We start from the raw sequence: 15,253 nt of genomic DNA on the forward strand, positions 1-15,253 counted from the left end.
AAAAAAGAAAAAGAGACAAAAACATAGTTGAGAGAGAAGAAGTCGATGCTTCTATTAATTAAATGAGAAGAAGAGTAAATTTAAGAGATAAAATGTTTAAAAGTTAAAGAGTTTGAGTAGTGAATAGCTGAAAAATAAGATGAATTTGTGGTGAGTGGGTATTAAACCTAGTCATGGGGACTTAAAAATAATATTAGTATTAATATTAAGGTAACTCCACCAATGGGCAGCCAACATCCGGCTATGCAGTCCAATTTCCGACATTCATCCAGCCATTCACCAGCTACTACAATGATTGCAACCATTCGTATTTTGGTTGCAGCCGCCCTTTCATCTTCTTTGGCGCCATTGCAGTCACAATCATCGTCTTCCTCTCATTAGCTACGTCGTTGATCTCAGACACTCATTAGGAGACTACCTGAATTAAAAAACAAGACCTTGTGCATGTGTTTATCTTTGTTTTGGACTTCTGGATACTGGATGTGGCCAATAATATACTGTAGGGACCATGTCGTGCCTTCATTGGCGACCTTGCCGTCGGTGATCACCGCCAAATGAGAACAGACAACAGTTTGTTCTCTTTCTTCATGGCCATCGGCAATGTCCTTGGTTATTATGCAGGCTCCTCCAAAAAACTCCACGTAATGTTCCCTTTCAAGAAAACCAAATATTGCGATGTCTTTGGCGCAAATCTCGAAACACATTTCTTCCAGATAACCCAATGGAGTGCTACTAATTAACCAAAATATTGAGTTGAAATATATCTTTCAATGGAGTGGTCATCCTTGGCAAGACATCGTCCTGCTAAAATAATAAACAAATAAATAAAAAATTAATAAATGGAGATTTCTAATAATAACTCCACCTAAGATAAGTTAAAATATTTGATGAGTCAAAAGAAAAACTTCATCAAGTCATCTACATTCTTTCATACACGAGAAGATATTGATTAAAAATAATGTCATATACATTTATACACAAACATACGTACACAAATTACCTTTCTCCTGTAGGAATGTTGAGAAGAAGAAATGTGTTTAGAGGTTTGCACAGAAGACGTCGCAAGCTTTGATTTTTGTTATAGGGAACATTAATTTGTAGTTTGTTTTTTTTCTTTCTGACATAATAATCGAAGACATTGTGGACGACCATGAAGAAAGAAAACAAACTCTTGTCTGTTCTCATTCGACGGTATTCACCGTCGGCATGGTCGCCAATCAAGTATCCAGAAACCCAAAAAAAAAAAAAAAAAAACCCAACACGGGCTTTTTTGCCTCCCGGTGGTCGCCTAATGAGTGACCAATAACACCTAGCCAATGACAATGAGGATGGCCGCGATTGTGACTGCTATGACACCAAAGAAGATGAAAAGGTAGCGGCAACCAAGACTAGGAACAGTCACGGCCTCACTGTCACTGAATTACCGACAAATTGGTAGATGATCATGCCGAGAATTAGGCCACATAGCGAAATGTGGCAGCCCACTAGTGTGGGACTCCGAGCAGCTAGACATATGATGTAATCAGGGAGAGGAGACTCAGCTTGCAGCAATGTAATTCTGGTAGTGTCATCATGACATTGTTGTTATTGATGGATGGATTTATCCATAGGAGAAAGAGGTTGAAATTATGATAGAAACCAAAGAGAAGTGAAGTTGTGTGCTGTGTAGGAAGATTTTGTTAGGTTTTTATTGTGAATTTAGAAGTCATAAAGACTGGTAGGTATGTAGTACTATGTTGAAATTCTAGTTGTAGGAATAAAAATCACGTGTTCTAATTGTAACTACTAACTTTCTTCTATATCGTTCAATTGATCAACCGTTTTTCAATTTATAGTCGTTTTTGACGCACAGTTGGATTAATATTTCACATGACATCTTTTTGGTGACACTTTTTGATTCAATCATCAAAATAAATTCATGCATAATAAAAAATTTGTCTCACTTGTACATTATTATATATTTAGCTGTAAATGCTTATTAATTTATGATTAGCTAAGTTGGGTTGGTATGTGGTGTTTGACTTGAGTCATTGGAATATGTTCTTCTTTAGGTCTTAAATTCGATTATCTCTGGTGCCAATTTTGGTAGGCTAGTCCATAGAGAGTAAAAAAAAAATTTGGTTTTAAATGGGACCCCGCAAGTGGACGGTGAGATTGGTCTGCTCGGATTGGTATTCTTATGGTCAGATGGAGAGTTTTTTAAAAACAAAATGCTTATTATAATTTGGGTGATTTACATAGAAATTCGCTTGGTCCAATTTTTAGTATGTCAAAAGGAAGAGATACGCTTGCTTGAGCATAAGTACTTGGCCACAAGATTTAGCGCGCACACTTTATAAATTTTAAAAAATTAAAAGAAAAATAAAATTGTCACATCAATTCATAGCATTTTAACCATTTTTTTCATTATTTTTATTTTTGTTTCTTATTAATAGGGGATCAAGATGATGCAGTAGCACACAATAATAAATATCAACCATTGATTGAAGATCGGACGGTTCAAATCACAAATGAAAAAAAACAACCTTAAACAATCTTGACCGTTGGATTATGATGGGATGGATGGAAATTTTTGTTTCCATAAATAAGGCGGAGTACATGTTTCTGGTTCTTATTTATGAGCTCTAGTAATAGTACGTATTACAATCCTTTTTTTTGTATATGAAGAGGGCAAAATCCGCGTATTACAATTCTTATCTAAGACTATTTATTTATTTATAAAAAGAGTCATGTTAACCATTGCTCCATAAATAATATTAATAAAAAATTATTATTAATATATTTTGAAAAAATATACTACACAAATTTTAAAATTATTTTATTATATTAGGTTCCTTAACGAGTGCCTTTGACACTAGTGAACATTTTTCATAGCTGTATAATTAATTATTTGTCAATAAAGGTGTGTTGAATTTTCAGGGGTGCATACAAAAATGAAACTTCAAATTAAAATCAAAGACGAAACCAAAATTAAATAAACATTTGAATAATGACATCATTGCTTCTTCTTTTTTTGGGTGGAATGAGATCATTGCTTCTGCCTACTTTTGAAAAGTAATACTAATTGACATTTCCAAATTCAGCAACCATGACTTAGTGTTGAAAAGTACATAGTTTTTTTAGAGTGAATATCTATTTTATATGTACTCCAAACTACTATAAAATTAAATCCAGACTACTAATCTTTCACTCAAACCATTCTTCAGTCCTAAAAATATTTTCAATTACTCCCATAATATAAATTATTTTCTAGCAATTAAGCAAATGAGTATATTACCTCATTTTCTTGTTATACCATTTCCAATTCTAGGACATGTGAACCCCCTTATGCAATTCTCTCAAGTTCTAGCCAACTATGGATGCAAGATCACTTTTGTACATACCGAATTTAATCATAATCGATCGAAAACCGATGGTCCTCGGCAAGAAAATATAAAATTGGTGACACTCCCAGATGGTTTGGAACCTGAAGATGATAGAAGTGATTTAAAGAAAATTATGTCATCAATGAAAAGCACCATGCCTAATAAGCTTCCAAAGCTTATAGAAGATATTAATGCTTTGGATGGTAACAATAATAAGATTAATTGTATTATTGGTACATTTAATATGGGTTGGGCCTTAGAAGTGGGTCACAAATTGGGAATCAAAGGAGCTCTACTTTGTCCAGCTTCTGCCACTAGTTTGGCATGTGCTGTTTGCATACCTAAACTCATTGAGGATGGGATTGTTGATTCTGAAGGTAATTATTATTATTATTATTATTATTATTATTATTATTATTATTATTATTATTATTATTATTTGTAGATGACCATAAATTTCACAATTTGAGATTTATAATAGAATACCATTAAGCTAGGTTATCATTCTTTATTTTTATCATCAATTATATCAACTTTTCTTATTTATGAAATGAATATTTTACTTTATTTTTGGAAAAATTATGAAGATACTTATACTAACGTAATGATTTTTAAATTATTTTTATTATGAAATATAAAAACTAAAATTATATTAAAGTAAGTTTATATAAATATATGTTAAATATGAATTTAAAATAACATATTTAATATTATTTTTTAGGTAAATTATTAGGTACCTTAGAGTTTGGTTGGATATTATTGGTACCTGTATTTAAAACTTGTATTTATTTTTTTTGGGTGAAGAAATTTGTATTTATTTTAAAATAAAATAATATAAAAAAACGATATGACATTGAATTTTGTCTACAAGATACAAATATCCATCCAAATTCTAAGAATACCAGAGTGTTCACCTAGACATTTTTCCCAAGTTGTAATGAACATCAAATATTTATTTCTTATACCAAATAGAGTTTGATTGCTCCAAATTTTTCAATTAAAATTTTAAGCTAAGTTGAAATTAACATTTTACAATCTTCTTTTTTGCATTGTAGGAAATCCCACCAAAAAACAAGAAATTCAAATCTCCCCTAATATACCTATAATTGACACAACAAACTTCCCATGGCATGGCCTAGGTAAGTTCTTATTTGAGCATATTGTGCAAGAGATACAAACTATAATTAATTTTGGAGAATGGTGGATTTGCAACACTACTTATGATCTTGAGCCAGGTGTATTTTCCATATCACAAAAATTCCTACCAATTGGTCCATTGATGTCAAATGACAACAACAAAAGTTCAATTTGGCAAGAAGACACAACTTGCTTAGATTGGTTAGATAAACAACCACCTCAATCAGTCATATATGTTTCTTTTGGTAGTTTGGTTGTAATGGACCAAAATCAATTTAATGAACTAGCTTTAGGACTTGATCTCCTAGACAAGACTTTTCTTTGGGTTGTACGTCCTAGTAATGACAATAAGGTAAACTATACATACCCTAATGATTTTCATGGAAATAAAGGTAAAATTGTTAGTTGGGCACCACAAAGAAAAATATTGAACCATCCATCTATTGCTTGCTTTATAAGTCATTGTGGTTGGAACTCTACTATAGAAGGTGTACATGCTGGTGTACCTTTTTTGTGTTGGCCATTTATTAGTGATCAATTTCTCAATAAGTCTTATATTTGTGATGTTTGGAAGATTGGACTTGAATTAGAGAAGGATGATAATGGATTTATATCAAGGCATGAGATAAGGAAGAAGGTGGATCAAGTACTAGGTGATGATGACATAAAGACAATGTGTTTGAAAATGAAGAAAATTACAATTAATAATATAGAAGAAGGTGGCCAGTCATCACATAATCTCAAGAAGTTCATTAGTTGGGCGAATTATTAATTTTTTTTTTATAAAGTATTTTTCATTGTTTAGAATAAGTGGTGTTCTTTGTTCCAAATTTGTTTAACAATATGAGGACTCAATGAACGATCTTAAGGACATAATGTGGCTAGTCATAGTATTCAAATTTGTTTTGGTATGTATTATGATTTGTAGTATGATTAATCAATAATCGCTCATAATAAAATTGGGTAATGATATTGTTACTTTCGGCCAAAAAATCTATTCCATTTATTTCATGGGTGGTACAATAAGGAAGCTTACATCGAAATGACCGTTCAACTAATAATATGGTCATTCTTCATCAAACATGCATATCTGATGTGTCTACATTAATTCGGATCTAAGGATGATATATAAAAACATTATATTTTGCCCTAAATGTAATCTCAATCCGACTTTAGAACATTTAGAAGCACCACTTCACCTTTTCTAGCTCCTTGAAGTATATCTATATTAATTTGATAAACACTAGAACACCTGATCGTTTCTAGTTTCAATTGAGCATTTAATATCTGAAATAATACTAACTAAATTCGGAAGTAAAAATAGTAACAACCAAAAACTTATATATATATATATATATATATATATATATATATATATATATATATATATATATATATATATATAGGGGAAGGATCAAATTACACCGGTGTAACATTTGAGTAATGTTACACCATTCAATAACGCTTTAACGAATACAAATTTTACAAAATTCACCGTTGGATTGAAAGTTTATATCGTATAGATCATCCATGTTAAATTTTACAAAAATCTAAAATCATTTGATATGTTATTGAGACCGATGAAGATTAATGGTTTATGCGTTTTTATTGAATACCGTTAATCTTGATCTATCTCAAAAACATATCAAACGATTTTAAATTTTTATACAATTCAACATAGATGATCTATACGATATAAGTTTTCAATCCAACAGTGAATTTTGTAAAATTTGTATTCGTTAAAGTGTTATTGAGCGGTGTAACATTACTCAAATGTTACACCGGTGTAATTTGATCCCTCCCCATATATATATATATATATAATGTTTTTTTTTTACAAGACCAAAAACTTATATGTTGAAGTTTAAGAGATTTGAACTTTGAATCTAAAATTTTGGGCTTAAAATGAATTGGGTCTCTCTGAAACTTTTACTTACACATTTTTTATTTTTTAATTATATAAATTCATTTAGTAAAAAAAAAATTATATAAATTCATATTTTAACTATATAAAAATTTATTGATGCCATGAAAAATGAGGCTATGTGGCGTGGGATAGACCCTAAGATGCGCATGATAGCGTGTGTAAGCATAACACCGCTTTATTAGTTTTTTAGAAACCTGGGAAGTAACATTATTATTTTTTTTTTACAAAAGCATTAGTATTTAACTATTTATTAATCAAACTAGTGTTAATGGTCATATTTTATAATCGTCTTTGAAGAAATTTGAAATGTATTTTTGTAGTACTCCAGCCATCTTCCACATGGTGCTTAAATAGAACTGTCGTAGACAAAAAAAACAAAAGGAAGTAACTATATGAAAAAGACAATAGAAAAGAGTGTGTTACGGTGCATTATATTATTTTGGATAATCGGTGCATTTTTTTTAAATTTTTTTTTGTCACACAGTAAATATAAACATATTTTTTAGTTGGACGTTGAGTTTGAATTCACTATTTTAAAAATTCTTATTTATTTTTTCTTTACATACTCCTTCTGTCTCGTATTCTTTTTTCCATTAGATAAATGATGTATCTGACCTATATATACCAAATATATCAGTTATCCATTTTTTTTTATGATTAAACTAATGCTTATAGTGACTTAAATTTTTATATTCAATATAATTTTTTTAACTGTTCACCTGAATTTCTTTTCCAAATTCCGCCAATAATAATAATAGTTCGTGTTCAAATTATGAATTTCACACTTCTCCATATTTAAAATATGTGATTTACGGATGAAAAATAATAATTTCACAAGGTAACTTTATTAATTAATAAAATCTATATATTAACAATCACCTACTCCACATGTGCATCTTCTAATCTCATCCAAAATTTTCAATCACTAAATTTTGTTTTCAACCAAATGGGTATCCCTCACTTTCTTGTCATTCCATACCCAATCCAAGGTCATGTAAATCCTCTTATGCAATTATCTCATCTTTTATCCAAACATGGTTGCAAGATTACATTCCTCAACACAGACTATAGCCACAAAAAAACAAACAAAAATGAACAAAATCAACAAACAATAAACTTTGTCACACTTCCAGATGGTTTGGAACCTGAAGATGATAGAAGTGATCATAAAAAAGCTATTTTTTCAATTATAAGAACCATGCCATCTTTACTCCCTAAGCTAATAGAAGATGTCAATAATTTGGATGTTGAGAATAAGATATCTTGTATTGTTGTTACTTTCAATATGGGATGGGCTTTGGAAGTTGGACACAAACTTGGAATTAAGGGCGTTCTTCTTTGGACTGCTTCAGCCATTACTTTGGCATATTGTTACAGCATCCCTAAACTCATTGATGATGGAATTAAGGGCGTTCTTTTTTTTTTTTTTTTTATTTTATTTTCTATAGACAAGTGATTGTATATTAGAGATCGAGATACTATATTATTTAAGATCGGATAACTTGGATTAGATAATTAGTTTTGCACAATAAAATGTTAGTCATCTATCTAGATTTGAGGGTTGAGAGTTGTAACTGTGTCACACAGTTATAACATGAAATTTAATTCCGTATATTAGTTATTATATTATTATTTTCTCTTTTATAAGAGATTTAGCTTCGATTCTTTAACTCCTTCACTCAATTCAAATAATTTGAAATACCATATTACTAATTAACGCATCAAAAGAAATATTTATGAAAGTTTCCACTATAGGTTTAGTATAGTGGTAAAGAATTTAAATAGTATGCATGAGATCTAGATTCGATCATCTGTTCTATTGAAAAATAAAATAAAATATTTATTGTATCTTAATAAAATACTTGTGTTCCACAAAGTTGAAGTTAGTGCACCACTTTGACTAATTCCAAAAATTAAATATGAGTGGTGTGTTAGCAACCCATGTGTCAAGACTCAAGAGGGGGGAAACTCATGGCAAACTAAAACACATGGCGTAGTTTGATTGAATGATTGTGTAAAAAAAAATTACACTATCAGTATATATAAATTAAATCCATTTAATATTTCTAATATGTACCAATAGTGAAATTTTACCATTGCAGGAATTCCAACCAAAGAACAAGAAATTCAACTGTCTCCAAATATGCCTAAGATAGACACTGCAAACTTTCCATGGCGAGCTCATGACCAGATCCTATTTGATCATATTTTACAAGAGACACAAACCATGAAGTTAGGACATTGGTGGCTTTGTAACACAACTTATAATCTTGAGCATGCAACATTTTCCATATCACCAAAGTTCCTACCAATTGGCCCATTGATGTCAAATGATCATAGTAACAAAAGTTCATTTTGGCAAGAAGACACAACATGTTTAGATTGGCTAGATCAACATCCACCTCAATCGGTTATATATGTTTCTTTTGGTAGTTTGGCAGTAATGGATCAAAACCAATTTAAAGAACTCGCTTTAGGACTCGATCTTCTTAACAAGCCATTTCTTTGGATTGTTCGTCCGAGTAACGATAACAAGGTAAACTATGCATACCCTGAAGAATTCCACGGAACTAAAGGCAAGATTGTTGGTTGGGCGCCACAGGAAAAGATTTTGAACCACCCGTCTATAGCTTGTTTCATAAGTCACTGCGGTTGGAATTCTACTATTGAAGGTTTATATGGCGGTGTACCTTTCTTATGTTGGCCATTTGACGGTGATCAATTCGTTAACAAGTCATATATTTGTGATGTGTGGAAGGTTGGGCTTGAATTAGACAAGGATGAAAATGGGTTAATAACAAAGGGAGAGTTAAGGAAGAAGGTGGATCAGTTACTTGGAGATGAAGAAATTAAAGAAAGATCATTGAAACTAAAGGAATTGACCTTGGAAAATATATTAGAAGGTGGTCAATCTTCAAAGAATCTACAAAACTTCATCAATTGGGTAAAGTAATAATGGTTTAGTCATAGTTTGGTAGTTGAATCTATAAAATCAATGAAAGACTAGTGACTTGAAACTTTTTTTTTGTGTTAACCTTTCAGTTTACATTGGAAGAGATTAATCTGATGATATTAAATTTACTTAAATAAACAGATCAATATTAAAAAACGTTTATAGATTGAATGTATAGCTACTAAAACTACTAGTTGATATAGTAAAAAATGTTTTCAACTAATTGAACAAAATAACTTTTTGTGTTATTTGAATTACTTTTGATTCAATCTCTTTTTTTTTTTTTTTTGCCATTATTTCAAGACAAAATCCTTACAAGTTACAATATAGTCAGATAAAACTATAGGAGAAAATTAACAAAAAGATCTAATCTTTATGTATTTAAAGATATTCAATATGAATTTTGTGTAATGTCAAAAACTCAGAAAATTTATGCTAAATGCATATTTTTCTGTTAGAACAAAACAGTAAAATATAAGAGAAAACACACAAGGATTTATTTAGGCAGTTCCACAGGCTCATCCTCGCTTATGGTTATGCAGTGGCGGATCCATAAATTTTTATTGGTGGGGGCTAGAAAATAGTGTATATATTTTGACTAAATAAATATATTACGAACTTTTACAAAATATATAATTATAGTGATAAAAAAACTCAAAATATATAAAAGCTTGTATAAATTATAATTAGCCTCTATAGGGTTTCACTATCGGCATTATAAAAATTACCATTCTATATATGTAACTAATCAATCATTTAAGGGAAAGAAAAAGAGACAAAAACATAGTTGAGAGAGAAGAAGTCGATGCTTCTATTAATTAAAAGAGAAGAAGAGTAAATTTAAGAGAGAAAATGTTTAAAAGTTAAAGAGTTTGAGTAGTGAATAGCTGAAAAATAAGAAGATGAATTTGTGGTGAGTGGATATTAAACCTAGTCATGGGGACTTAAAAATAATATTAGTATTAATATTAAGGTAAAGTTATTATCTTGGGTGGGGGCTTGAGCCCCCAATGTCTACTACTTGCATCCGCCACTGAATGTATGAAGAAAATTTTATAAAAAATCAGAGCAAAAACTGAAAAACTTCATAAAGTCTTCGATCCTTTGACTATACCATTACTTCTTCTTCAAACCTTCGATTCCTGCCTCAATGTTGTTGGCACAAATGTGCTCCCTTAGTGTACCTTGACACCAAAACTTGCTCTTATATAGGGGGAGATGGTTATAACTGCATGTGATTGCTTACAACAACCGCCATATGGAGTAATGAGAGTTTTAGAGATGGATCTAACAGTCCCAAAAGCATTGTAGAGAGAGTATTGGCTATAAGTGACGAACATGAACTATGATGTCTATTACTCCTAGCTTGTATACGAAGCCACCGAAACGAGTGGGTTTGGATTGAGTCTTAGAGTACTTGGGCCGCGTAGGCCTTGACCCAGTTCGGAACTTGATCAATGAAAAGAATTGTTTGAGATCTATGCGTGATCGCGAGAATGACATGACATTGTTTTACTTTTGTTGGGGGCCCATAAATCTAACTCAATCAGTCCACGCAAAAGTGTAGGACATCTCAAACAATCAAAACATATCAATTTCTAATTAACTTGAGAGACTAATTAGAAGTCTACAATGTAGTGAATGAACTGATCATCAATATAAAATCGCTCCAAGAACCAACAACTTCATGTACCGAACAACGTCGAGCATTATTGAATTACTATTAAATTAAATTAATGTCATACTAAAGTCTAATACTATATACTCTGTAGTCTCGTGAAATATTGTCACAATTTGTACGCAAACAACAATCCATTAAGCATGCTACGTTCACATCATAGGACCCTAGACGAGATGTGAGACATATTATCTTTTATTTATCAGAAATGTTACATAAATACACTTTTTGATCACAAGTTGGACAAATATACCGATTTTCATTTTTTAATAATTTATTATGCTTATCGATTTGCGTGCATAGCATTTTCCTTTTGTACTATGATAAGATGTCGTATTTTTGTCGGCCAAAATGTATTTAGATAACACCTCTTTATTTAATTTTGGTAGAACATCCAGTATATTTTAATTAATTGGATAATGAAAGTAGGGAAGGAGATCATGGAAAAATGTCATTATATATAGCACGTAATTTCGGCTCAATTTCGACTTTGTCTTTCAAAATTTAGAACTTGGCTAGAATCTAAAAGTTTTGTTCAATCAAATTAATAAAAACAAATATGACTTATTCTAATCTGTTGTTCACTGGTTTGGGACACCTTATTATTCATTAGAGACATGAATTATTGATCACGGCAATTTTCAACATATTAGAAAACTAGAATGAGGGACAAAATAGAATTTGTTGCATCGATCCAAATTAGCATGTCAAAAGTTCTCATTCATTGATAGCTTTAAATTTTTTATACATAAAATAAAAAAGTTTAATTAGATTTTGGAGGAACTGTTGCCTTTGAAGGTCTCTTTGTTTGCTTGACGTTTTCTGGTTAATCGGATTCCAACGAAAGATAACCTTTTCAAGAGAGAAATTTTGCACAATGTGATTTAGGCGTGTATTCTGGATGTGGTTTGGCATGGCAATGAAATGAGGCGCGGACGAGTTTTATCCACTCTAAACACAAATCCATAAAGTTCGGATATCTCTATATCCGTCTCAATTCTCAACGGAAATAAAAAGTAGAACCCAAAACTCATACTCGATGGGGTTCGAGCATCCCCAATAGGGTTCGGATATAATTCCCGTTTTCCTCCACCCCTCATAAACTTGTGTTATAGTTTGGTATTTTTTTATTAAAAAAAAAGTTTAAAACCCAAAAGTATTTTTTTAAAACAATATAATATTTTAAACAAAAAAATAGAGGAAAACAACTTATTTAATACTCAACTTAAAAATAAACATATGAATGTAATATAAGTGGGGCAGGTTCGGAGTGGGTATCTGTATCCCCATTACCCGCCCAAATTCCGTGTTTTAAAATTGGGGTAAATCTGAACTCAAACTTAGTCAACTCGGATATTTTCGCATCAAATCGTAGCGGGTTTAGATAGGTACCCACATAAATGAGTTCTATTGTCATGCCTAAATGTGGTTGTGATGAATCTATCTCTCATTTATACTTTGAATGTGACTTTTCTCATAAGGTGTGGTGTGGATTATTGTTACAATGATTAGGTGTGACGAGTGCCCTTTCTAATTCGGCACTCTCTCTCTCTCTCTCTCTCTATATATATATATATATATATATATATATATATATTGAATTAAATATTTTTTTAGTCCCTATAAAATCATGAACATTTAAGTTTAGTCCTTCAAAAAAATTTATTCGTTTTTTAGGCTCTATTTACATTTTATAGCAACTAATTTGAGGAAATTTTTTGTAAACTGTTTTTCAAATAGGGAATATTCCCACAAACTATAATATTATGTAAAAAAATTCAATATAGGAACTGAATATAAATTTTGTAGTTTTTTACACTTAAATTTTCATAAATAATCCATCTTATATAAAAAAAATTTCAAAATTTTAAATATTATCCCATCAAACCTTTTGTCACATGCTGAAAACCTCTTAAGCATTAAACCGAACGAGGATAGTCATCCCTCTCATCCTCTGTCAACTCTACTTTCCATTGAAACTTAAAAGTACACAATTTCAATATTTAATTTATTTGTTAATGTAGATATGCTATAATCTTGAATGATTTATAAATTCCAACATGATGCACAAATTGAGTTTCAGCTGCAATCATTGTAATGTCATGATTTGAGGTTTGTGGTCTCCGTGTATTGTTCAAACCGTGTTGGACTTCATTTATTTCTCTTCTTTATTGTCAAAAATGGTTTATTGATTGTTGAGTGGTCGTGTTCAGTAGTATTTGATTATTTTCTCTTGTTTATTTTAATTGTGGTTTGTCGTTGATTGTTTAATGGTGGTGGTCTAATAATACTAATACTGTCTCATTTTTTGTGATCGAGGGCTATACCAATTCATATATTTCATCTTCGAAGGAACTATATATACTGGGTTGCGTTGTTTTTTTGTTAGGATGCAAAAAAAAAAAATCATGAAAAAAGAAATTTTTTATTGCGTCGTTTTTAAGAATAATACCAACGTCTTTGAAAGAGAAGTATAAGTCAAGAAAACGGCATATGAGGAGGCTTCAAGTAGTTTAGTGAAGAAATATGCACGTTAATATTTCTTTTTAAATGTATGATGCAGAGAAATATTGGTTTGAGAGAGTAACTCGTTTATTAATTGTGGACTAGAAAAAAATATTAATAGTAAATTGGACGAAACTAAAAGATGTGTCGATCAAACCATGGATTACTGATTATTAAGGATAAATGAAAAAAATTTAATGGTCAATTGAAATTGTGAAAAGTCATATAAAGAAGTTTTTTTTTTTTTTTTTGCTAAAACAATTTATAATAATAGAGTGGAGTAATAATATAACCTATGATATGTCGATTTCAGATAGCTCATCGCTAGCTATTAAAAAATTTTGCAACCAATTTTTTTTTTTTTAAATAACGGGCCTTTGCACAAAAAACAACTATTTAATGGATTATACCCCAAAAACACCATCATATACTATAATCACCCAATCCTCATCTTTAAATCTTTAATTTTGTTGACCTTAATTTTTTTAACAAGGTTGACCGTAATTAAAACAATAAAACTTCACATTTAATTTGAGAATCAACTCGTACTGGTTAATAATGGTTAGAACTTCATCCTTAAAATGAATAAGTAGAGTTTTTGAAGTTCGAACCTCAATTCTTGTATATAATATGATGTTCGTATAAACTGAACTATAAGTTCATGTGGACCTCATCCACACAATCTCTAGTAATAACAATTTATGATATTGTACATGAGTTTCAGCTCAACTGACATGATATTACAAAGATCATTGATATATAATAGTTTGAGTTTGAACCGGAGATTTTTTATTTCTCTAAACCTAAGGTGTATTAGTTTAGCCACTAAACTATTTTATATGATATTGTACATAAATTTCAGCTCAACTGACACAATATTACAAAGACATTTGATATACAAAAGTTTGAGTTCAAACTTGAATTATTTTATTTCTCTGAACCTAAGGTGTATAAGTTAAGCAACTAAACTATTTAATAAAATGAACTTGTCTTGTAGTCCCATCTCTCTCTCTCTCTCTCTCTCTCTCTCTCTCTCTCTCTCTCTCTCTCTCTCTCTCTCTCTCTCTCTCTCTCTCTCTCTCTCTCTCTCTCTCTCTCTCTCTCTCTCTCTCTCTCTCTCACTTGCACACCCGACGCCCCTTCCCCATCAACCCTAATTATTTCTTTTGTTCATCCACCAAGGAGGGGTGGTTTTAGGGTCAATTTTTGATCCAAAATCACCCCTCTAAATTGTTTCTGCTTTTCATTTTCATTTAAATAAGTGATTATTCACATAGATTTGCATTTTTGTTTTTTGTTTTTTAAGTTTGTGGTCGTCTTGTGCGGCGTTGTGTTTGTCGTCGTCTTGTGCGGCGTTTGTTGGTTTTTCGTTTTAGTACGGTGTTTCGTTGATTCAAATTGACATATCTACCTCAACTCATTAGAGTTCTAATGAAGACTTGGACGTCAACGTTGCATATCCGGGAGTATGAAGATTTCAGTTACTTTTATTTTGTCATATTTGTAGGCACTTTCATGATGCTGTTGTATGCTATTAACTTAGGTGCTACAAGATTGTTTGTAGATTCACATTTTTCAGTTTTTAGCAATCTTAAGTTTGTAATGATCGATGTATTTTCAATTTGAATGAATGAATACATATTTTTAATAAAAAAAAAATGAACTTGGCTTTAAGTTTCCTATATAAC

At 30.9% G+C, this 15,253-nt stretch overlaps 1 protein-coding gene and 1 pseudogene across 1 annotated transcript; both read left to right on the forward strand.

The window, feature by feature from the left end:
* Positions 1–3,164: 3,164 nt before the first annotated feature.
* LOC123888626 (UDP-glycosyltransferase 83A1-like) lies at positions 3,165–5,495 on the forward strand. The gene is made up of 2 exons (XM_045937718.1): positions 3,165–3,742; positions 4,421–5,495. The coding sequence occupies exons 1-2, from the start codon at positions 3,265–3,267 to the stop codon at positions 5,272–5,274; spliced, it is 1,332 nt and encodes a 443-aa protein (XP_045793674.1). The 5' UTR covers positions 3,165–3,264; the 3' UTR covers positions 5,275–5,495.
* A 1,824-nt stretch (positions 5,496–7,319) lies between these two features.
* LOC123893276 lies at positions 7,320–9,463 on the forward strand (annotated as a pseudogene).
* The last annotated feature ends 5,790 nt before the right edge of the window (positions 9,464–15,253 follow it).

Source organism: Trifolium pratense, linkage group LG6, assembly GCF_020283565.1.
Source record: "Trifolium pratense cultivar HEN17-A07 linkage group LG6, ARS_RC_1.1, whole genome shotgun sequence".
Lineage (NCBI taxonomy): Eukaryota > Viridiplantae > Streptophyta > Magnoliopsida > Fabales > Fabaceae > Trifolium > Trifolium pratense.